This window comes from Anastrepha obliqua, chromosome 1, assembly GCF_027943255.1.
Source record: "Anastrepha obliqua isolate idAnaObli1 chromosome 1, idAnaObli1_1.0, whole genome shotgun sequence".
In the NCBI taxonomy this organism is placed as follows: Eukaryota; Metazoa; Arthropoda; class Insecta; order Diptera; family Tephritidae; genus Anastrepha; species Anastrepha obliqua.
In genome coordinates this window covers 165,857,703-165,882,684 of record NC_072892.1, presented here as the reverse complement: position 1 = coordinate 165,882,684, position 24,982 = coordinate 165,857,703, and the positions used below count along the sequence as shown (strand labels likewise).

Sequence of the window (24,982 nt, the reverse complement as noted above, 5' to 3'; positions counted from 1 at the left end):
CCTTTTGAAAAATTGTTCAGTCTGATATAGATGGTTTTCCAATAAGAGGTGTTATTTTGATATTCAAAGAAAAATGCATCAGGCAAATAACCACCACGACCACGCTTACAGGACAATATCCTTTTCATTAAATTTTCCATAACCGAATTGCAAAGTGGCTACCCTATGTCCCCGATAGCCTCACGAATTCCATCTTTGAGGTCTTGAATCGACCCTGAGCTGTTGGCGTAGACCTTTTCTTTCACGTGACCCCAAAGAAATGAGTCACAAGGTGTTAAATCACAAGATCTCGGAGGCCAATTGTGATCACCTCTTCGAGAGATAACACGGTCCGGAAACTTTTCCCGTAAAAGATCAATGGGTTCGTTGCTTGTGTGGCACGTAGCGTCGTTTTGTTGAAAATAAACGTTGTCCAGATCAATACCATCCAATTCCTGCCATAAAAAATTGTTAATCATCTCTCGATAGCGCAATCCAATTCAAAATAACACAAATTATTGGAAAACCCTGTATTGCAATATGGTATCGCTGGAGCCGTACTGTGAAAAAAGTTTGACAATTGAATGAAAATAACTGTCATCATTAAAAAATGTTAATCAACATATGGCTCTTAACAAATAACGGGTGATTTTTTAGCTATTACAGGGTTTGATGGGAAAGTAATGAGCCTTATTTATTATTAAGCAGTTTTATTAAACCTTTTGGCTTATACAACTAATATTCTTCAAAATAGTACCCTTGAGCGTCAATACACCGCTGGTAGCGGTCCCTCCACTGCAGGAAACATTTTTTAAACTCTTCTGCCGGAATCGCGTTCAATTCGGCTGTCACAGTTTTTTGGATCGCCTCGATGAAGTCGAAACGCCTCCCCTTCAGCTTTCTTTTCAGGCCCGGGAACAAGAAGAAGTCCGGAGAGGACAGGTCTGGGCTGTAGGGAGGGTGGGGAAGCATCGGACCCCCCATCTTGGCCAATGCAGAGGTGCAGAGGAAGGCGGTGTGCGCCGGCGCATTGTCGTGATGAAGGGTCTAATTGTTGACGAGGTCGGGCCGAACCCGGGCAACGCGGTTTTCCAGCCGAAGGAGCACTTCTTTGTAAAATGCCGCGTTTACAGTGCTTCCTGGAGGTACAAACTCCTTGTGGACGATTGTGAACTGTTTGCGTCGCCGAAGGCCTTCCAGATCGCTGTTCGTCTTCGACGTCCTCCCGGCCTTCCTTGAACGACTTGTGCCAATGGTACTGGACAGAGATTGCCATATTCTCAATCCAGTTTTTGGTCTGCCAGTCCTTTTTCTACCCGCAGCAAAACCATTTTCTTAAAATTTTTGCACCAAACATTGAATTGTCGACTCATTTGGATGATTATTTCCACCAAAAAAATCACGAATTTGGCGATATGTTGTTCCAAAATATCAACCATCTTAATAATGGGCTGGTTGGTTAAAGTGGTAATTCATCCAGAATAGGTTTGAATAATTTCCACGCGTTGTTCTCTCGTCTTAGTATCCATGGTTAAAATTTTACTTCTGTCTACTCGACAAATATCAAAAGGTACGGTTTCGAAATTATTCACTACCGACATTTAGGCGTAACTTTTGAAAGACCCTTTATATTGCGAAACAAAATTATGAAAGTAGCATCGGCTGCCACGTCATCGGGTACTCGGCAGCAGAATCCTATCCGCACATTTCACACTTTTTCCTCGTCGCACTCAATTAGTCGTTGTTTAACAAGAATGATAGAAATAATATTGCGTCATTCAGAGAGTGCGTGTCGTCACACTAGCCTAGTTGTGTAGTGTTGCCAACCATTTGCTCTTCACAATAAATTTAGTGCTTTTTTACATCCGAAAAACGAATTTTTTTTAATTTGGTGTTTGTTTCTTTTTCCATTTAAAGCTACCCAAATTGTAAGGAAAAAAATTTAATAATCTAAAAAAAGGCTAAAAAAAGGCACTCTGAGAAGATTTTAGTAGCATTGAAAATTTATAGATTCTTATAAAATCCCCTTTTGAGGTTATGCACGGATATTGAATCATCTTCCCTCAACTCTTCATAACATTTAAATTTTTTTATAAATTTTAAACAGGCTTTGAGTTTATTGAATACGAATTAAAGCCATAGAGGTGTAAGTATAGTAAAAAAAAAAAAACAAAAATACCAGATAGTACTGAAGAAACCATATCAAAAACATCGAACAATTATAAAGTAAAGGGTGGTTAAATTTCAAGGGCCGATGTTGAATGTGAACCACACCTAAACGTCAAGTTTCCTTCTGCATTTTATTTGACATTTTTCAATTTCAGACTAGTGCAATTTGAACCATGAACCAATCGAGCAACGCGTTAAAGTTAGTCAGGCTTATTATGAGAACAGGCGTTCAAATCAAAATTCATATCGCGCACTTTTCGAAGAAAATCATCTTCAGTGATGAGGCACATTTTCACCTCAGTGGATTCGTCAATAAGCAGAATTGCCGCATTTGGGCGAATGATAATCCAAGAGTGATTGCCGAAAAACCGATAGACCCACAAAGAGTGACTGTTTGGTGCGGTTTATGGGCCGGCGGCAGCATTGGGCCGTATTTTTTTCCAAAATGAGGCCGGTCAGGCAGTTACTGTGAATAGTGTTCGCTATCGTGAGATAATAAATAACTTTTTATGGCCCGAATTGGAAGATATGGATGTGGACGATATGTGGTTTCAACAGGACGGTGCCAATTGTTACATAGCTAACGAAACAATGGCTCTTTTGCGCGAACAATTTGATGGCCGAATAATCTCACGTCGCGGCGATGTCAATTGGCCGCCAAGATCATGTGATTTGACACAGTTGGACTTCTTTCTTTGGGGATATTTGAAAGAAAAGGTGTACGTGGATAAGCCAGCAACAATTCAAAAGCTAAAGGATGAAATAATTCGGCACATTAACGGCATTGAACCTCAATTATGCCTGATCGTCGTCGAAAATTTGGACCATCGGATGGAGGTGTGCCGCCGAGGCCGATATATTGTTCCATACGTAATTGGATCATACCAGTATTATCATAATAAAGAGAAATGACAATAATTTCCTAAAAAAATTGTATTTGATTCAAAATCAACACCGGCCCTTAAACTTAACCACTCTCAGCTTGATGGCTTAAGTAAATAGTTGGTATTTCAGTGATGCTTAAACCCATACAAATTAGCCCATAAAATCTGTATTTAAAATCTGAAAGAAAAAAATTCTGATTCAAAAAGTCGTCGCCAGCTGCATACCTCTTTTTGGAACACCTTTTTTTGAAGGCTGACAACTTTTTGAATAAAACCCCGTATGGGCAAAAGCAGTTTTGGGTTTATTAATAATAGATAAAAAAATAAAATACTCAAAACAAAAGAAAAAAATCTTTTTTCGTTTCCGTTTTACGCGCCTTTAAAAAGACACCCAAAAAACGCCATTTCAAATGAGGTGGGGTCCTTAATTACTTAATCCTTTTTCTTTCTGCCTTTAATCACAACGTTGCTAAAGCACGACTGAGGAAATGGAAATGCAGATACCAAATAATTCATCTACAAAAACAAAAATTCCCGAATTTAGCTTAGTCGAGTCATAAACCAAATCCGACAGGTTGAATAGGCTCCGAACTAAAGTACGCCAAAAAGTATGCAACAGGGAAGGAGTGATATTTAATTTAGTAGTGAGTATTCAGTGATCGCTACTCTTGGATTTGTTTCGTTAAGCTTAACGAAACCACATCATTCACATATGCACAAACCAACCCATACGCAATCACTTGTGAGAATCCTTCAGCTTCCTTTTTGCCATCATTCATCGTTCAGCGCATGAATGACGCCTCCACGCGGTACAAATAATTTACTGCAGAATTACACTGAGTCACAGTCAAAGTGAGCCACACTACCTAATTATCAGATTTACTGGAAAATTGTTTAAAAAGAAAACAGATTGGAAAAAATGTTTATGTGTTTTTATTGTTTGAATATTAAGCTTCAAAAACCCATCGCTTCATGTACGCTTCCTTTGTCTGTTACAAAAAATGAACAAAAACTTAAATAATCCACAAATTCATCTCACAGTGAAAGTGAGCCACCTTAACGCAAATAAACTTAAATAACAAATTAATACTTGATTGGGCCACCATTGGCGGAAATAACGGCTTGTAGACGTCTAGGCATTGATTCTAATAAATTGCAAGTATATGTGGAAGGAATTGCACGCCACTCGTCTTGTAAGGCATCTAAAAGGTTTCGTTTCGACGAAATGCTATGTTTCCGTAGGTTTTGGTCAAGACGGAACCATAACTTTTCAATAATATTTATATCTGGAGACCGCGGCGGTACTTCCAATACGTGGGGACAATTATATAATAGATATTCCCGCGCAACAAACGATTTGTGTTTGGGATCATTGTCCTGGTAAAAACAAAAGTCGCCTTTGATCGCTAGTTTTTCGACAATTGGCTTAAGATTTTGCTTTAAAATGTTTATATAAACGTATTTATCCATTACGGGTTGAACGATATGAAGTGTTACCTATTCAAAACACCATAGCTTTTTTGTGTGATATTAGTTTTTATTGATTTCAAGGACAAAATTGTTCAAAAATGATTACAATTTTAACATACATATATTCACTTTAGCTCGATATGACCACCTTTTGCCTTGACTTTAGCCTTAAAACGGTCAACAAATAAGTTGCATGCTGCACGAATGTGATCTTGAGGTATTTTAGCCCATTCTCGTATAATCGCTTTTTTCAGCGCATCCATACTGGTCCTTTTTAGTCCCTGCTCTCCAAAATGGACCAGATGGAATAGTCCATCGGATTTGCGTCTGGCAAATTCGAAATGAAGTGTGGAACATGACTTTCTAACCATTCTTGGTTCACGGTTCACACGAGCTTTATGAGACGGTGCCGAATCCGGCTGGAACGTCCATGGTCTACGACCGAAATGTTTGCGTGTCTACGGCTCTAAAGCAGCTGCTTAAACATTTTCCTGATAATAAGTCGCATTCACTTTAACACCAGGCTCGATAAAAACGATTGGAGAGCGTCCATCAGCGGTCACTGTGGCCCAAACCATTACTTGCGATGGGAAATTGCTTCGAGTGGCCATACGTAGGCTCAAATTCTCGTATGAGAATTTCAATGCTAGGAAATTCGCCACGTTCGAGCAAGCGCAACAACTCCTTTGCTCTTTCGCACCGAACTTTTTTATGCTGGGGTGAAAGATCGTGTGCTTATTGGAATTTGTAAGCCTTGACCTTGAACTCATTTTTCAATATGCGTCGAATGCTTTCTTGCGATATTTTCAGTTCTTTGGCCATTTTTCTTCCACTTCCAGCAGATACAGGCAGTGTGAAGTTGGTAACACTTCATATCGTTCACCCTGTATGACTGGAATATGTTAAAGGTTTCCAGTTCCACCACCTCTCATGCAGCCCCAAGCCATGACAAAGCCACCACCATGCTTTATACTGGGAGTGAGGTTTTTCTGCTGAAACTCAGTTTTTTTGACGCCATACCATCCTCTTACCGTCAGAGCCAAATAAGTTAAATTTACTTACGTCTGTAAATAGAACTTAAAAAAACATTATTATAGTCTCAAAAACTCGTATCCTTATGAACATATTTCCGTGCATACTCTTACCTATTTTTTAAATTTTTTTTTGTTAATAAATGGCTTGTTTCTGGCCGTTCGACCATTATAACCATGCTTTCTTAAAAGCCTTCGTACAGTTTCGGGATTAACGTGGATATTTAATTGCTCCTTAATCGCCTTCGTCAATTTCGGAGCATTAAGGTGAGGATTTTTCTTTAATTCCCGGTCAATAAACGCCTCGTTCCTATCTGCAAAACGCTTTTTTTTGCTCTTCTTCAGCTTTTTTGCTACTGTTCCTCCTCTAGTAAAGCGATATATGATGTGCTGGACAGTTCCTCGACTTTTATTTACATATTCCGAAATTTTTCTTTGGGATTTTCTTTTTTTGCACAGATCAATTATTAACTGCCTTATTTCAACACTTGTTTGTCGACCCATCTTTATTACCCGCTTGATAATAAGCAACTAAGGCACTGAGAATAAGATGCAAGCAAAAATTAATTACCAAAATTACTACATATCGCGTTATTTTAACAGAAACAATATTAGGTGGCGCACTTTGAGTGTGACGTAAATTTGTTTAATCGTTTAAGTTGTTCGTTATTACTCTTACTTCGGTAGCGAACAAGCATAAAAAATACAGTTAGATTAGGCAAGCATACTGACTTTATAAAGTTCACAAAAAAAAAGGATGTGTGAAAATAATTACAAAAGTTAGTTAAAGATATATCTTCTAGGAACTGGTGGCTCACTTTGACTGTGACTCACTGTATTTCTTCATATTTAAGTACAGGAAATACGCATCTAGAGAGTATGCAATGAAGAAGACGCAATTCTCAACCCAATTCGAGGCATTTCACCTTTGCTACTGGGAGCTTGTGCCAAAAATATACAAATGCCGCGCAAAATGAGGTCGACTTTGCTTGAAAAATTGTCGTCAAATTCGTCCAAAAGCAGCGATGTTCGTTTTTTTTTTTTTGCTATTTAAATGAATGAACTTTGAATGACCAAACAAAGTTCCACGTTGCATTTTTGGCTACAATTCACCAACGCAAGTCGATATTCTCAACAATCAGCCCCCCGCAAATAAACTCGCACAAATTTTCAGTTTTATTTATTGCTACATATTTTTATTCCAAATAGGCGTGTGGTGGTGTGTGTGCGTGCAAAAAATTGACTATTCCCAAACCAGCAATGGATGCCATTTGTAGCAGTGCTTTGTGTAGTTGTACGATTATGTTGCATTGACATTATAAAGTGTAACAAATACTACAAAAAGATTCGTGAAAACTTTAATAAATAAAAAGATCGTACGATGCACAGCTTAGAGTTTGAGTCCTTGCTCTGCTTTTGCACTCCGCAATCGCTTGAAAACTGCTTTATGGCTCACTCTACTCAATGGATTGTATGAAAGTGATGTACGACATGGCGGCTTTCAAAATCTGCAGTTAAAATATTTATTATCCACTAACTTGCCACAAAATTTAGTGCAAGAAGAACTTATGCATTTACGAAGGCGGCTCAAAAAGTTCGCGAAATGAAGAGGAAGGAGTGAAATTTGAGTGAGGGATTAATTATTAATTCCCTGCGCTATATACAGGAATTCTTCTTTAAATCAACTTCTCATATTTTTCATAAAATTTATATTTATGACATTAAAAAAAATGTTTTGTGTAGATCTTTAACCCTCCGTTGGATACCTTTTTCAAAACCTTCGGTTGGGTACCCGGGTCTAGTCTTTTTTCATCCTGTTCGATGGTCCTTTTTTAAAGTTTATGTCCATAAATCGATTTTTCAGGTATTCGAAGTGAATATTGGTCTATAAGCACTAAATTTGTACAATAATTCAGGGAATTAAGCAGTTTGCGGATGTCCTACTTTTGACAGCTATTCAGCTGGCGTAATTCCTAATTTTATTTTTCTCATTTTTGTTTTGCTTTTGTTTTTGTTTTTTCCTTGCCACTCCTTTTCTATTAACTTTCCTCATATTAATCTAACCTTAAAACTTTTGATTTCTGTTTAAAACAGTTCGTTATTTTGACGCTCATAGTTCTCTCACACAACTCATCTAGGATTACCTCATCGCAAAGATACGCTCATTTTTCGGATTCAATCTCGACAAACTTTTTTTCTCTCATTCTTGAGACTGAAATATTGATAATATAGGGTGACAAAAATTTGAATTAGGGGCAGTAATTTTTGTGGAAGAAAATGGTTAGCCGAGCACCAGTATTTGATCTTTTAATCCGAGATTTTCTAATAATTCAATTGAAGTCTGTACTTTGCTCGAAAATAAACGTCCAGCAAAATATTATTCCATCTAACGGTATTTCGCAGCAGTAAAACTTCAACGGCCGCCGTAGCCGAATGGGCTGGTGCGTCACTACCATTCGGAATTCACAGAGAAAACGTAGGTTTGAATCTCGGCGAAACACCAAAATTAAGAAAAACATTTTTCTAATAGCGGTCGCCCCTCGGCAGGCAATGGCAAACCTCCGAGTGTATTTCTGCCATGAAAAGCTCCTCATAAAAATATCTGCCGTTCGGAGTCGACTTGAAACTGTAAGTCACTCTCTTTGTGGAACGACATCAAGACGCACACCACAAATAGGAGGAAGAGCTCGGCCAAACACTCAAAAAGGGTGTACGCGCCAATTAATTAATAAAAAAAAAAAAAACTTCAGCGTTGCAATATTTGCTTGATTTATTGGTCCACTTGATTAGAGGCCTACATTATTTGATCATTAAAGTTGTGAAAAGGGATCGATGTTTTAAGCATTCATTGTGTTTGGTCTAAAAATTCTTAATTATAAGAAAATGGAAAAGTAGAAAGGTATAAGAGATAGCGAAAACGTACAAATCGATATTTTGATCTCAAATCGCCAAATTCCCAAAAGATTGGTCGAAGTCCAAGGGGCCTTCTCTGCTAAGAACTGCAAAGGCAGAACTGTGATGGCTTTGACATCGAAGGGAATCCGCAAAATCCTTAGCATTGCATCCAACTCCTCCCTTCCAACAGCAAAAATTAAAGAAATGGCAAATGTGGCAGCCAGCAAATCCACTGTTCGAAGAGCTACACATCTAAAAGCATAAAAATGCTGAAGCAGAAAAATTGCAAAAAAAAGCACCTTTGAATAAATTTCTGTTACAAATAACGACCGCGTTGAATGGAAAAATGTACAGGGTGGGCCATATAGCATTTGCTTTTTGAACCACCTAATAATTTACGAACACATTTGACATGTCATTCGCGTTACCATTCTCAAAAAAAAAGGTTTGACATTTACGAAATGGGACGCTATACGCTTGGACAAAATTGGGAAATATTAAAAACCTATTTCCAAACTGTGCTTAAAAATTGGGTTGATCGAATGGCCTACTGTAAAGCCAGTCGTGGCAGTCATTTGAACGATATTATTTTTCATTCATTAATGACAATGTTCAATCTTTAAAAAAAAAAGTTTGAAAAAATATTGATTAGCTTTTTTTATAGCCGATTCAAAAAGCAAATTTTACATGGCCCACCCTGTAGTATTTAGTGATGAAAGGAAGGTCAATCCGGATGGGCCAGATGGATACAATTACAATTTCCATGACTTCAGAAAGGAGGAAAGATACTTGAGTCGACGCCACAGTCGTAAAGGTGATGTTATGGTATGAGAAGAAATATCGCACTATGGCGCGTTCGAATTGAAAACTGTAGACTACAAAATGTCCTGAAACAGCTATAAAGCACTCTCGAAACCATCTTTTACCGAGATCCGTGGAACATTTGGACCAATTAATTAGATCTTTCAATAGGATAATGCACATGTACACACTTGGATTGCGTCCCACAATGTTGAAACTTTAGCTTGGCCACCGTATTCCCAAGATCTAAACATTATCGAAAATCTTTGGAGATGCTTACTCGTAAGGTTTATGAGAATGGGCAGCAATTTAAAGACAAAAATGCATTTATTCGGATCATTGAGATGGCCTGGCCTGAAATGTCATTAGGCTATCTGAAGAATTTTTACAAATTCATTCATGAACGTATTTACGAAGAAATTTGTAAACAAGGTGACGGCAAAAACTAGCCTTTAAATAATAAATGTGAAAAAATCCCTATTTCCAATTTATCATTATTTGGTAAGTGCCTCTATTCAAGTGAACCAATAATTCAGGCACAGTGTTACAGCTGCTGAAGTTTTACTGCTGCGAAATACCGTTAGATGGAATAATACTTTTATGCATATTTATTTTTGAGCAAAGTACAGTCTTCACACGAATTATCAGAAAGCCTTGAATTACTAGATCAAAGATGGCTGCTTTAATAACTATTTTCTTTCATAAAAATTAGTGTCTCTAATCAAGTGAACTGGACTGTATTAATGAGTAAATAACTAATTTCCTCGTCACTGCTCTTGTGGGTATCTTTCTATAGTTGCTGCATTTTAGAAATGGTTAATACTAGAGATTAAGGTTGTGGTATCTCTTATCTCGTACTTAGCCATAACCGTATGGGCACTGCTGTAAACGATTATAGGTGCCGCATCATAACTCCATATCCATAACAGTAATCATATGCACTTTTTAAATTTTGATTTTCCCCGTAACTGTAAGCAGCTGTGAAATACTTCACATTTGTTTTCCTATTTGCGATAAAAACTTCAATATTAGAAATGAGCGACGAAAAATTAATTGACTTAGTGGAAAATTATCCGTGCTTTTATGACCAAATACAAATGTTGGTATTAATTCTACTTCAATATCAGCAGTTTAGGGTTACGGCATCACTAATCGACAAATGGTATAATGTTACGGCTAAGGTTATGGTTACGGCTATGGTGTTATGTCTATGGTACCACTAACTGCAGCTTTAACTTTAAGTACTTTAAAACGGCACAGTCTTGCAGAGTTTGTAGCTAGCGTCCAAATAAGTACACCTAGAGCCGATTTTCCGCTTATTTTTTCTGAAGAATCAGCTTTTGATTTTTTTCAAGTGTAGAGTTTTAGAATTTTTTTGTAATAATTTTTCTTCATAGTCATTTCCTTCTGATTGACAAAACAGCAGCCAATATCTTACTGGCCGAGCTGTCCCAACTTGCGCATTTTAATACCAGTGCTGCCGCTTTTTTCACTACATAGACTCCTGCGGCTCGACGCAGTCTCGTAGAGACGAATCCAATATGAGTCTTCGGTACCAAGCCGATTCATAAATTCATTCCTATTCTCACCACATAGATTTGAAAATTCGTGTGAACTCTTGTCGCCCCACCGTTGTTCTGAAACGGTGTAAGTCTTCTCGGCGCAAATCTAGCGCTGGCCATAGACACGCCAAGAAGACAGCACGGAATGTTCAGAATGGTTGCGGATTAGTCTTCTATAATTTTTTCCTCAAATGTACATCTTCAAAAGAAAGTTTTTCGACATTTTCTGAAAAAATTTCCCAAGAAAGGGCAACTTCCTGAGAGAGTTCTTCGTCATTTTCTGCAAAAGCTGTCAGAGCGTACCGCCCGAATAGGCTGTCCTGCACGCTAATCGTATTCAACTGACTCTCTACTTTGCTGGAATGCCGTCTTTGAAGAAATACTGTACAGCTATCTCTTCGAGAGTCCTCATAAACAGATGGCATCTCTTCCATAAGAGTCTGTATTGGTTTTCGTGTCTTGATGAGCAATCTACTCACGTCTTAAAACTTTGTTTTTTTCTCCATAGCTGAGGTTTTCTGCCAGCTTGATGTGCTGGTGGGGCCTAGCAAAATACCGAAGCCTAGTATTTAAGTAGTTGCATTAAGTTGCCAGTAGGAAAAAGCCTAATTAGAAAAATACCCCCCTTCCCTTTTCAACCACTCAATTGTACAAACATGTTGACCTCCCCTCGTATATCCACTACTTACACTCATGAAATTGGCCAATGATGCCTCATAGAAGCCCGCCCTAATGATGATCTCACGCTGCGAACGTAACAAAATCAGCCGCAAGACATGACGATGGCGAGGCGGTAAATTATACCATTGCGACATTTGAACAGCCGTACCGACAGCCGAACTCTGCAAGTGAAGGCATACAAAGTAATAAATTCCTACGTTTAATAATGGTGAAAAATGAAATTGCGAAGAAGCGATACATACATACACACATACACAGATACGATCCTACATATATACATTTATACAAATACACCAATGTTCACATGTACATACAGCTGCGCTCACAATAAGAGCAGCGCGACACGTTTTCTAGTTAGAATATTTAGAAAATCTCTGGTTATGCAGTTTTTTAGCCAATTCAATTTTGGTGCAGGGTAAAAAAAATGATTTTAAGTGGTGGAAATTTTTATTTGGTATTTACGCGCTCCATTATTTGTCTCTTTGTCTACTGCAGCTGGCCAGCTCACAAGTGTCAGATATGATTGACGTATGACTTCATTTCCAGAAATTATAAATCTTCCGATAGGCTGATTAATTTTGATACACCTTGTATAATATTGTGGCAGTTTAAAGTAGTAAATAGTAAGAAATAATATTTTTTTCTTATTTTTCCCCCCCTATAATGTCTTTGCACCTAGCAAAACAAATATATTAAAAATCAAGGCAATTTTTGAGCCACTTCATCATCAGTCCCTGTTTCTCCCATTGGAGCACAGAGCCGCGATAAAGCATCTCCATCCTGTTGTGTTCTTAGCCAATAGCTTAATTTCGTACTACTCTTTTCCAGACTCTTCGACTTCCTTCTGCACCGTTCCATGACATCTTGGGCGACCAACCTTACGGGCACCTGATGGGTTCCAGCCACGCCACACATTTCACTTGCGTCCTTGCGTAGCGTATGACCAATTCAGCTCGACTTTCTTTGATTTATCAAGTCAGCTATCCGTAAACTTTTCCTTCCGTTCGTAAAACTAGTCATTACTTATGGTATTGGACCTCTGTATCTTCAATATCCTGAGCAGACATCTGTTTCCCAGTTTTGAAGTTTGCTCACAATCCGGATGTTTGTAAGCCAGGTTTCTTAGCCATACAAGAACACCGACAATACATTTGACTTGAAAATTCGGAGCTGTGCACACCGAAGATACTCGCTGACCATATGAAGGCTGGTTAAGTTTCAAGAGCTGGTGTTGATTTTGAATAAAATACAATTTTTTTAGAAAATTGTTCTCAATTCTCTTTATTATGATAATATTGGTATAGCTCAATTACGGATAGAACAAAATATCGGCCAAATGACAGCCGCGGCCTCGGTGGCACACCTCCATCCGATGGTCCAAATTTTCGATGACGCTGAGGCATAATTGAGGTTCTATGCCGTTAATGTGCCGAATTAGCTCATCCTTTAGCTCTTGAATTGTTGCTGGCTTATCGACGCACGCCCTTTCTTTCAAATGACCACAAAGAAAGAAGTCCAACGGTGTCAAATCTCATGATCTTGGCGGCCAATTGACATCGCCGCGACGGCGATCGGCCATCAAATTTTTCGCGCAAAAGAGCCATTGTTTCGTTAGCTGTGTGACAAGTGGCACCGTCCTGTTGAAACCACATATCGTCCACATCCATATCGTCCAATTCGGGACATAAAATGTTCGTTATCATTTCACGATAGCGAACACTATTCACAGTAACTGCCTGACCAGCTTCATTTTTGAAAAAATACAATGATGCCGCCGGCCCCTAAACCGCACCAAGAAGTTACTCTTTGTGGGTGCATTGGTTTTACGGCAATCACTCTTGGGTTATCATTCGCCCAAATGCGGCCATTCTGCTTATTGACGAATCCACTGAGGTGAAAATGTGCCTCATCACTGAAGATGATTTTCTTCGAAAATTGGTCATTCACTGTTGCCATTTCCTGGAGGCAGGACCATTGACGACGCTTGAAATGGTCATGAGGCTCTAGTTCTTGAGTCAATTGCACTTTGTAAGCGTGTAAATGTAAGTCTTTATGCATAATATTCATCAACGACGAGCGTGAGAGGTGCAATTGTTGGGCACGACGACGAGTTGAGATGGATGGCTCTTCAACCACACTATAGCAATATTTGCTGCAGTACGAGCTGTACGACCATGCACTGATGTTTTCACATCTCCTACAGACCCAGTTTGCTCAAACTTTTGCACAATTTTTCCGATTGTACGCACATTTGGACGATTAAATTGACCAAAAAAATCACGAAGTACGCGATATGCATTTCGATTTGAACGGCCGTGTTCATAATAAGCCTGAATAACTTTAACGCCTTGCTCGAGTGTGTATATTTACATGGTTCAAACTGAATTAATCTGAGTTTGAAAAATGTTAAATGAAATGCAGAAAAAAACTTGACGTTTTTGTGGGGTGCACATTTGACATCGGCCCTTGAAATTTAACCACCCTTTAAACAAAGTTGTGCGAAGGAACCATTTGCTTTACTTATTCTGGCGGTAGCCTCTAACTTAGCCCTATCTTCAGTGGCTATGACAATGCCTAAATATGAAAAAGTGGCTAAGCTCTCAATTTGATCATTATTCAAAGAGAACGAACCATTATATGTAGATCATTGTTTGACGGATAAGAAGTAGATATCATTCAAGGTGCTCGTGAAAGTTCCAATGAATACCTCTTTTTTTCCCCTCGATGCAGTTTTTTAGGATATCATCACTCACTATAGAGGAATAACAACGGAGACAAAAGCCATCCTTGTCGTACTCCAGTACTGGTGGGTATATGTACTTACGGACAAGTTGCCATTATGCTAAATTTTTCCTCTAAAGTTGTTATAGTGAGCGCGAGTGAGCGTAACCAATTTCGTTGGGATATTCCGAGATATTCCGTATTCTGTTGCGAGATACGCTATCAAAAGCTAGTCTACACACGTCAGTTGGAGGGTTGTCTGCCATTCGTGTGCTTGTTCCACAATGATACACAGAGCCTGCTGTTTCCTCACAGTGTTTTCTATGGTGATTTTGATGCGATTTATCAGCACACCAGACAGGACCTTTGACGTTAATGACAGCAGCACTATTCCCCTATAATTTTTGCAGGACCACGGGTCATCTTTCTTTGGCAGTATCACCAAGATGCCTAGTCATCAATCATCGGGGAGCTTCTCCTCATCCCAGATAGCATTAAAAATAGGGTGAAGAAGATTTGCAGTCCACTCTTGGCAAGCCTTAAAAACCTCTGCTGGAGGACTGTCGCTGCCGCCCGCCTTGTTGCCTTTGTTTGGCTGTACCACCAGGATGCCTAGTAACCAATCATCGGAGAAAAATAGGTTGAAGAAGATTTGCAGTCTGTTTTGGGCAAGCCTTGAAACCTCCGCTAGAAGACCGTCGCAGCCTTGTTGCATTTTAGGGATTTTATGGCAGTGGCGGTTGGCGGAGAAGAACATATTTTGGACGGGGAGCAAGAATTGTGACATAAAGGCCCATCTAAGCCACTTTCTTGATTCAGAATGTCACTGAAATATTCTCTTCAGCGCTATATCTCTTGCCCTGATGGGGCGCGTTATTTCACAAGAGGTTGCAGACATTTTCCGAGTGGCATCATACAGCAAACGAATGTTTTGGGCTTGTGTGGCCACGCGCGTGAGTTCATTTAGCCGTGTTCCGCGTTTGTCTTGCCTATAGGCTTTATTTTTTGTTTTTTCGTTGCTCACTCCTTTCCGGAGCATAGCGCTTCGAGAAGACTCAATCTTGCTTTGGTTTCGTTAATATATTTTGATTTCTGAAAGAGTAGGTGATTAGCCTGCCGCTACCAGTCCTAAGTGGTGGAAATGCCCACCTGTCGTTGCTTAGGAACGCCTTCTAACTGCTTGGAGCGCCATCTGTGTTTCACATTTTTCTGCCAGAGGGATAGCGCAGATGGTTGAGGACTTCGCTAAATGTTTGGTGTGTCTGCGGTATTACCGCGGTTGCACGCTTCCTCTTGCTGGCGCCACTGATGCAATGTGTAACTATGTGTTTTTCTTTGTTTTTACTTGTTTTAGCAGTCACAATGAAAATAATGCGCTGACTATTGTGCGGGAGTAAGGCTGAAAAGGATACGTTTTTGGGTTTGACAAATGAGATGATTTTTTTGTTTTGTTTGTTTTAGAAACAAAGAAAGTAGGTCAATTTGAGAAAGTGCGACAACCGTGCTTTACGTGGGATTCGAATCCACAACCTCTGGGATGGCAGGCGAGTGCACTTGCGCTAGACTAGAAGGGCTTTCATACTTGCCCTTTGTTATACAAAAATTCAATGGGAAATAAAACTGAATATCTAGAATTTCTCAAAAGAATCTGATTAAAAATTTTTCATTTCTTTTAGTCCTATGCACAATTTTAAACTCTAATTTTGTTGGTTTTTGTTGTAATATAAACTATATGATTTAAAAATAAATAAGAGTTATTAAATAAAAAATAAATAAAAAGTCAATACTTTGCAATATTTCGCGCTGCAATTATTGTGAACGCAGGTGTACATACAAAAATGTGCGCAAAAAGAAAATTTGTACCTCAATTTTGAGAAACTCAGCGCCATAACAGTAAATCAGCAATTGTAGTAAAATAGAGCTTAGAAATGTGCAGTAGACGACCATATCCATGAAAACGCCCATGTGCTGCAAGAACGAAAATCAAGGTAATAGAAATATAAAAGTAAAAAGTAAAAAAGAGAAAACGACGCACGGTAACCAGCTGATAAATGATGACGCACACTTGCAACGACGTCATCAGGAATTGTCCAAAAATTATGGGTTTAAATATGCGTTGTACGTTTTCGGAGAGCGCCAGCAGCCGCGTATGATACTGAACGTAGACGCGAAGCTCCTGCTGCAGGAGGGCATCCGATTTGTCGAACGTATTTGTTTCTATGAAATACTGCAAAGCCTGAAAGTGACTACGCAGATTGTTGGTGAACGAAACAAAGATGCCATCCACTGATGTGGCATGCATCACCACCATAAAAGTGATGAGAATCGTGTAGGCATAGGCGAATTGATAGCCTGGTGTGGACTCGAAATCGAAAGGGAATCTGAAAAAAAATAATTTAACGAAGTAAAGTCGTGTTTTTAACTTATGACATAATTGCCTAGAAAGCTTTCTAAAACAACTTCTAAAAAATAATAAAAATATGAAAAAAATTTAATGTTATTTATTCTCACTCTATCAGATATTAAATTTTCAAAATTTCTAATTCTTATAAGAAATATTTTTCTAGTCCCTCTTATTCTTTAGCAATGGCGCACAGAAATACTTTTAGGGAAACTTAATGCCCTTTTTCTTGGTGAAAAGATATCAAAGGAGAGCTACTTAGCAGAATTGGCTGATGGACAGTCCTCACTTGTGTACACGAAGCAATTTGTTTACGAAAAAACTAAGACTGCATAAGTGATATATGAAAAAAATTAGCCAATGACAATTGGTTTTCGTCTGAACTACGACTGATATGACGAGTGTGAAATCAGCGGGTACAATTCGGCTGCCGAGTGACGTGCCAGCCAAAGTTCCCCTCAAAATTTTCTTTTTCACCATAGCTAAATAGCAAACCTAGTAGTCTATGATCCTTGGCTATTTTTTGGCATAAACTTTTCTAGCAAAAGAGCTCAATATTACTTCAAGATCTTCGAGATACTTTAAGCCTTTGCGGTAAACACTTCTAAGCTATGAATATTTCGATTGCTCTGTCCCGCTTTTCGTAGTTAAAAAAAAAATTACTCCTATATTGTAAAATTAGCTTCTTAATGGAAGTTGTTAAGCAGCTTTTCTGGATTTCGGAGGGAATTAGAGGGTTAAAGGGCTTACTTGTGAAATTACTGGCAACTTCATTTCTTATCCGAACATTACATTTTAACCCTCTTGGAAATGTCAATAAATATTTTCAAAACTTTTTCATAAAAACGGGTTAAAACGACCCATTCAGGAGAGATTTATTGGTTTCAAAGGTTAGCAAATAAATAAAGAAATTACTCAAAAATACATATTTTTTAACCCTATAGGGACCTCATTAAAGAAAGGTGAAAACGACCTATAAAATTGTATTAAAGCTTTTAAATAGTATTAAAGCATTATTTCAGATTAATCTTATATTTTAACCCTCTAGGTGCCTACTAAATAATTTGTTTAAAGCCTTAAAATAAAAACGGGTCGAAACGACCCACTCTTGAGAGATTTAGTGCCTTGAAATGTTGGAAAAGAAATCGAGAAATTACTTAAAAATAATTTGTTTAATTGGGGAATTTATTTTAGCCCTCTATGGACCTCATAAATAAATTTGTTTAAAACTTTTCAGTGAAAACGGGCCAAAATCAGCCATTAAAGAGAAATTTAACACAAATTTACCTCCTGGTAATTCTTAATAAATTTTTTCTAAACTTTTCAAAAAAAATGGGACAAAACGACTAATTCATGAGAGATTTAATTCCTTTAAATGTTCTACAAAGTTTTAGGAAAGTAAGAGTAAAATTATTCAAATATTTATTTTTTATTTTAACATAAGATTTTAACCCTACGACCTAAGTACATTCTTTCAAAACATTAAAAAAAAGGTTAAAATGGTTCTTTGATGGGGGATTTAATGCATTGAAACCTTCTACAAAATATTGGAAAAGAGATAGTGGAATTATTCACATATATTTTTTTCAAATTTTTCCAAAAAAGTATGTCAAAACGACTCTTCGAAAAAAGGCTTAAGTCTTATTCTACAACACATTCAAAAATAAATACTAAAATTACTCAAAAATGTATTTCTTACTTCAATTTTTATTTTAACCCTCTAGCGTCCTCCCAAATTTATGTTTTTTCCGCTGTTCAAAAAAAGATTAAAAACGATGTTATGCTGAAAGAGTTAGTGTGTAAAAATGCTCGACAAAAATATTCCTCGTAAAATTAGACTTTTAAGGCCTTTTTCCAGATCTTAAAAAACACCCAGAGAAGTAATTTAAAACTTAATTATGCCACAAACAAATCTTTTCCTGAGCATGCAAAAATCTTTGGAATAACTGCACTGTACAGCAGCCCAAAAACGACAAGAATGCGATATAGCAATTATGAAGTAAGAAGAGCTGCAGAACGTCGAACCACCTGCCGTTCTAGTGCTAAACGTCACTCTTTTAAGCTTGTTCGGTGTATTGAAGTATTCCTTATTTGGTGGCAAGTTGATTCGAATTATTTCAAAAAACTCGTATTTAATTACATTTACCATTAATATTTTCTTTAAAAGGCTGTAATAGAAATCAATGGCTCATATTTTTGTCGAACATTCTAAACCAATATTTCTTGAAACAAATCTGGGTCTGAAAAATAATGAAAAGTGGGAGGACCGTTTGCCCAAGAAACGCATAATTTTACAGCTCACTTTAACAAGCCGTTGATCACATTACCGCTCGAGAGAGAATCTTTTTAAACTCTCGCGCTGATATGTTTTAATGTTAGCTAATGAAATCTTTAAAATTTATAGTTAAGTTTAAAGTTAAGTGAAAGTAAAATTCAGGGGATCATCTGGTTTTTCTTGCCGTGATTACAAGCCTGGAAAATATTGAAACTAAATAATGGAATCTCACTCCAGCCTTGCTGTGGTGGCGAACGAGTAAATGAGCGATTCCAGGATTTGCCAGTATTTTGAACATATGTATTTCCAAAAATTGGATTGTTCTTTGGCTTGAATATAATAAGCAGTGAAACTGAAAAAAAAAAATTAGAAATAAAGTAAGTAGTACTGAAATTTTTTCAATGTTGCACCTTTTGGTATATAATTTTAAAATGATATTTTTTTGGATCTTTTAACGTTTGACCAAATTTTTTTTTTTTTTTTCAGGAGAAAATATGCTTGAAATTTTTTTGATTTTTTGTTAAAAATTGAATGATTTAAATGCAAAACAAAATAATTTTTAAAGTAAATTTTTTGGCATGTTCTTAACGTCTTACCAAATTTATTTTCATTTTTTTAAATTTTGCTTTACATTTTTTGTTAAAAATTGAATTGTTAAAATGCAAAACACTCCCAAAATACTCACAAATTTTTAAACAAATTTAATAATTTTGATATTTTTTCATTGTGAAAAATTATGGTATAGAGTTTTTTGAAACGAAACATCTTTGGTTGTTCTAAACCTTTTCATGGCCGATTTTTTAAAGTTTTTGTACAATTGAATATGCCTGAAAAAAAAATTTTTTTTACCCAAATGTTTTAAAAAAGGCAACCTTTTTTTTGGTAATTTTTGAAAAATACTCGCTTGCAAATCGATAAATGCAACGCTACGTACATACAATAGTAAGCAGACACAGTCGCTAAGCACCAAGTAAATAGCATCGTGCAAGTACCGTATTCACCTGATATGGCCCCGTGCGACTTCTTTTTGCTTCCCAAGTTGGAGGGAAGGAGATTTCAGTCGATGGAAGGAGATCAAAGATAATGTGACGAAGGAACTGAAGGTCATCCTTTCTTCGGCCTACCAGGGGTACATGGAGGACTGGGTTAAATGTTGACACATATGCGTTGCTTCAGACAGGTTATATTTTGAAGAAGCTACCAAAAATTGCCTGAAATTTAACTCAATTTTGTTTTATTTAAACATTGCCGGTACTTTCTGATCATAGGGTATAAGCTAGGTAGGTAGGTAGGTAGGTAGGGTGGCTGTCGCAGTGACACTCTTAGACCTTTCATAGGTCCATTGTAATACCACTGGAACTTATCCGTACCCTATGGGTTCCTTTTCAAATCATCTGGTAGCTTTAATAAACGAGCAAAGCTTCGTTAGTTTTGGATGCGCTATGTCTGCTACAACAGTTAAAAATGCCATATCAAGAGTGCGGAGCATCTTTATAGCTAAGCATTCACACTCACATAAAAGGTGCCTGACTGTTTCCTCTTCTTCTGTCCTAAGACAGCGTCTACAGAAGACATAGTACAGGAGTCCTAACCTTATAGCGCGCACCCTATTAAACAATGACCAGTTAATATTTTTTTCATGTTTTTTATAGCTTCTCTGTTAAATCTTAAGCAGCTTTTTGATCGACCGCTGTTCCATTTCGGCCATGTCTGTCTGCTTAGTCCGCCTGTTGTGAAGTTTTGCCAACTTGTATGTAACTTGTTGATGGTTTCCCTATCTGTGAGTAGTTTACAAGTGGTTATAGCCATAGATATCAGCGTATATATAAGCTAAGAGGAAATGATAGAAGATAAATGGCACTTAAAAGTTTGGAATGATTTACCATCTCGAACTCACTTCATGTATAGTGCGTTAAATAACTTCACAACCGGGAATAAGAGGCATGTTTTGAAAACCCAGATATTTCCTTCTTGTTTAAACATTTTTTTTATGACAATATACTTGTTCATTCTTCTACAAAAATTTCATAAATCCAAGTTTAAAACTTTGGACTAATTATAAAAAATTCAACAAATTTGCATCACTTGTAGTAGAATTTCGAGTATGCAGATTTCTAGCACATAGAATTTTGGTGTAATAAAATGCAAGTTGAAGTGGCTGACAACTCGCATTGATTTTTGAGAATTTTTGTTTTCTCATGGCGTGAAGTGTTTTTTTCCATATAAAAAATGCCGAGGGTTGTTAACGTAACGTAACATAACATTAAGCACTGCATTGGTCAATAAACTCTAACTTCTGATAGTCATTTTTTTACCGATGCGCCACACAATACTATCACTTTAGGCTTGCTACCTCCGCTTCTATTCAGACAGATTTCACGAAATGTTAGTGCAAGCACTCCGATAGCTCCAAATATGAAACAACCTCTAAATGCGTAAGAATTTAACAAATAAATATATGCAGTAAAACTAAAATAAAACACCTTCAAAGCAAGAAAAATAATTCACAAATAATGAGCTTTTGCTATACTTCCTTTACTACCTCATAGGCATGGGCAGTTCCAGCACCAGCGGCTTACTCTGCAATTTGGCCCAAATCATGCTAACCAGCGGATTTATGGAAAAGTACAAACCAGTGCACGAAACGCTATAGAAATACAATTGGACAAATCGTTTCGCTCCAACGTTGGCCTTCACCAGAAACTGTTTGGCGCCCACTTCGTGCACTAAACCACAAAAATCAAGAGTGAAATTTATGCAACGCCAATTAAATCTGCGTCTACACCGCATCATACAACTACTTACATTCGTCGTACATCAGCTCAAACTCCGTCATTAGCTGTTTGAATTCACGCTTGTAAGCCAGAAAAGTTGACGTCTTGATGACTGTTAGCACATTGGTGAAGACAATGCTGAGACTGGCCGTGGCCAGTGCCAAATCGTCGATATGATAAATAATATAATCCATCATTGGCAATTGTGCCGATATCATCACCAACAACAAAATTACATACTTTATTGTTTGGCATTGGCCAAAGCAATCTTTTGATTTTTGCTCTTCTCCAGGCACAACATTTTTATCATAGATGTCTTGGTGGCCCATTAGGCGCAGACAATTGCGTTGTATCCTAAATAAATCCTCGGGCATTGTTTGCAATTCGCGCAACGGTTATAGGGAATCACCGGTGACCACTTCAAGCAACTTTTGCGTTTGTCAAAGCACTTGGCACTCAAGTACTTTGCTTTCTGCTGATTGTTAATTGAGTGGAGACGGCCATCGAATAGACTTGAAGCTTCTATTGTATGCTCGGGCTCGTTATCTAAGGGCTTAAAGTGACACAATTGTCTGGTAATTAATTGTCACATTTGATGCGATAATTACTTGTTTTGTGTGCCATGGCATGAATGATGGTGTAATTACAAAATTTAATTGTAAATTAAAAATTTCATTATTTAAGAGCAACGCACAGGACATTGATTAAGGGAAGGGGAAATAGGGTGTAAGAAAAAATTGATTGGGGGTGAAATTGCGCTTTGATTCGTTGTTGACAGTTTAATTCGTAAGTAAAGTTGTTTATTGCCTTTGATGTAATTACGGTGAGAAATAACTTTAGGGTAGAGATAATAACTCTGTTGCAAAGAAAATTGTTAGTATTTGTGAACAAACAGTAATTTCGATTAATTAAGGCTTTTTCAAAAACGAAAACAAATCAAAATAGGAACTAATAACAGTCATTAACATTTCTCACAGTTCGAAGAGACATTAAATTCAATTAAAACAGTGTTTTTGAGAGCCGTAGAGCACTGGGCAATCCATACATCCCCAGCTCTCGAAACATTTCTGGAACTCTATTTTTGGTATAAAAAAAAAAAAATAAATAAATAATTGGCGCGTACACTTCTGTTAGGTATTTGGCCGAGCTCCTCCTCCTATTTGTGGTGTGCGTGTTGATGTTGTTTCACAAATGGAGGGACCTACAGTTTCAAGCCCACTCCGAGCAGCAGATATTTTTATGAGGAGCTTTTTCATGGCGGAAATACACTCGGAGGTTTGCCATTGCCTGCCGAGGGGCGACCGCTTTAGAAAAATGTTTTTATTAATTTTGCTTTCACCGAGATTCAAACCAACGATCTCTCTGTGAATTCCGAATGGCAATCACGCACCAACCCATTCGGCTACGGCGGCCGCCTATTTTTTTTTTTACTTCCTTTCATTACTTCCTTTCAATTGAGGCTCCCGTTAGTGATTTTTGACTCGATCAAGCAGAAAAAAAATCGCATTGAGCCAAACCGATGGCAGCTGGATGGCATTCGTTTCGTTCTTAATCAAAAAGCTCCCGAAGCAACCGCCAGGTGACGCCCTAAGTCAACTGATCTGAGTTCTGTTTTCGCGTTTGTTAGGCTGCCACCTAACCTCTGCACGTCCTTTCAACTTTTTATACAGTCATAAAAATGGATTTAAATTCAACGCGCTTGCATTAAAAATGAATACAATAGTGCGAAAACCTCAGATACTCTATGATCAGAGAGTACCTTAAATTGTAAAACAAAACCGAGTTAAATTTCGGGCCAATTTATTTTATCTCATTCAAAATATGACCCGTCTGAAGCAACACACATGTGGACACGTTTAACGCAGTACTCCATGCTCCCCTGGTAGGCCGACGAAGGGATGACCTTCAGCTACTTCGTCGCATTTTCTTTGATCTCCTCTATCGACTGAAATCTCCTTGCAAAAAGTGGCAACTTCAACTTTGAAAACTTGGCCATTTTAGGTGAATACGGTGCTTTCACACTGGCATTTACTTAGTGTTAGGTCAAATAATCCAGCACAATTTGGGCTCGGTGCGATGGTGCGTTATCATCATGCAAAAGCCAAGAATTATGTGCCGACATTTCCGGCCGTTTGCAACATACAGCATCTCTCAAACGCTTCAAAACGGATAAATAATATTCTTTATTGACTGTCTGGCCCGATGGAAAGTACTCATGGTGCACTACGCCTTGGCAATCGATGAAAACAGTCAATATCATCTTCCTGGAACTTTTTGGTCATAGGGTATGTTGGGAAATTGTTTCGGTAAAGATGCTCTAAAGAAAATTAGCCGACAGCCGACAGCCATTTACGAGTGGCATGAACGCTTCAGATCATTCAAAAGAGATTGTGAGTCCAGTCAGAAGAGATAGTGATCACGCCGTTGATATCAATAAAGGGAAAGAAATATTGATCAATAACCGCAAACTATGATATATAACCATCAGAAAGCTGCCGAGGGCTTGAACATTACTTATGGATCAGTTCAGCACATTGTAGTTAATGATTTTTATTTCCGCCGTGTTGCTTCAAAGTTCGTCCCAGCAGTTTTTCGGACCTGAATTTCTTGCAAAAAAAGAGGCCGCGTTGATATCGCCTAGGATATGATTTTCAAGGCTGAATCTGACCCAACATTCATAAAACTCATCATTACTGGGGACGAGGCGTGGGTTAATGAATACGACACGCGGTCCAGGCACCAGGTGAGTAAGTGAAGAGCTCCGACTAGATCAAGGCCAAAAAACCTCCTTATTCATATCGACCATAACGGTATTATTTCAGCATTGAGAGAAGAAACGGTGTGATGAGGATGCGTATCGGTTTCCAGTGTTAGCCACACTCTGCCCCATTCGTAGTAATCCAGGGGAGTAAGGTCTAGGGAGTTAGGTGGCCATAAGTTCGGTGTTGTATGGTTATGGAAATTTTCAGCCATCAAATCTTGTGTCGCCATCGCTTTGTATGGCTAAAAGGTGTTTGAGCTGTCACTACCTACGCTATTAATCCAATCAAGCGTTTCACCACTGTCTCTAGAACCTCGATATATGTAGCAGAATTCTCCCGTAAGCCTTGAGTAAAAAAGTGTGGTGGCATGAGACGTCCCCTGTTTTTCACAACATCTAAAACCGTAACAGTGGCTGGAAACTTAATGTACTACTGTAGGCAAAAAGTAAGGTGAATTTATTTCTCAAACTTCGCGGGATTAAAATTTCGCTCTAGTTATATTATTTTTTTCATGAGTTGGCAGCACTGTTAGTAACATCTGGGCCAACTTTCATGTGAATGTAATTATCAGTAATAT

The 24,982-nt window shown here is 37.9% G+C and overlaps 1 protein-coding gene across 1 annotated transcript; it reads right to left on the bottom strand.

Moving 5' to 3' along the window:
• Positions 1-6,826: 6,826 nt before the first annotated feature.
• LOC129235417 (odorant receptor 82a) lies at positions 6,827-22,017 on the bottom strand. Its single transcript, XM_054869247.1, has 6 exons — positions 21,675-22,017; positions 21,412-21,595; positions 16,229-16,574; positions 16,057-16,161; positions 11,481-11,633; positions 6,827-7,041 (listed from the first exon to the last, which is right to left on the bottom strand). The coding sequence occupies exons 1-6, from the start codon at positions 22,015-22,017 to the stop codon at positions 6,991-6,993; spliced, it is 1,182 nt and encodes a 393-aa protein (XP_054725222.1). The 3' UTR covers positions 6,827-6,990.
• Between the last annotated feature and the right edge of the window lie 2,965 nt (positions 22,018-24,982).

Coding starts and splice junctions, on each gene's coding strand:
- LOC129235417 (XM_054869247.1), bottom strand. CDS start 22,017: ATGCCCGAGGATTTATTTAGGATACAACGCAATTGTCTGCGCCTAATG. Junction 16,162..16,228: donor TCATTTATCAGCTGGTTACC/GTGCGTCGTTTT, acceptor TCGTTCTTGCAG/CACATGGGCGTTTTCATGGA. Junction 11,634..16,056: donor CTGAGTTTCTCAAAATTGAG/GTACAAATTTTC, acceptor CTTCACTTGCAG/AGTTCGGCTGTCGGTACGGC.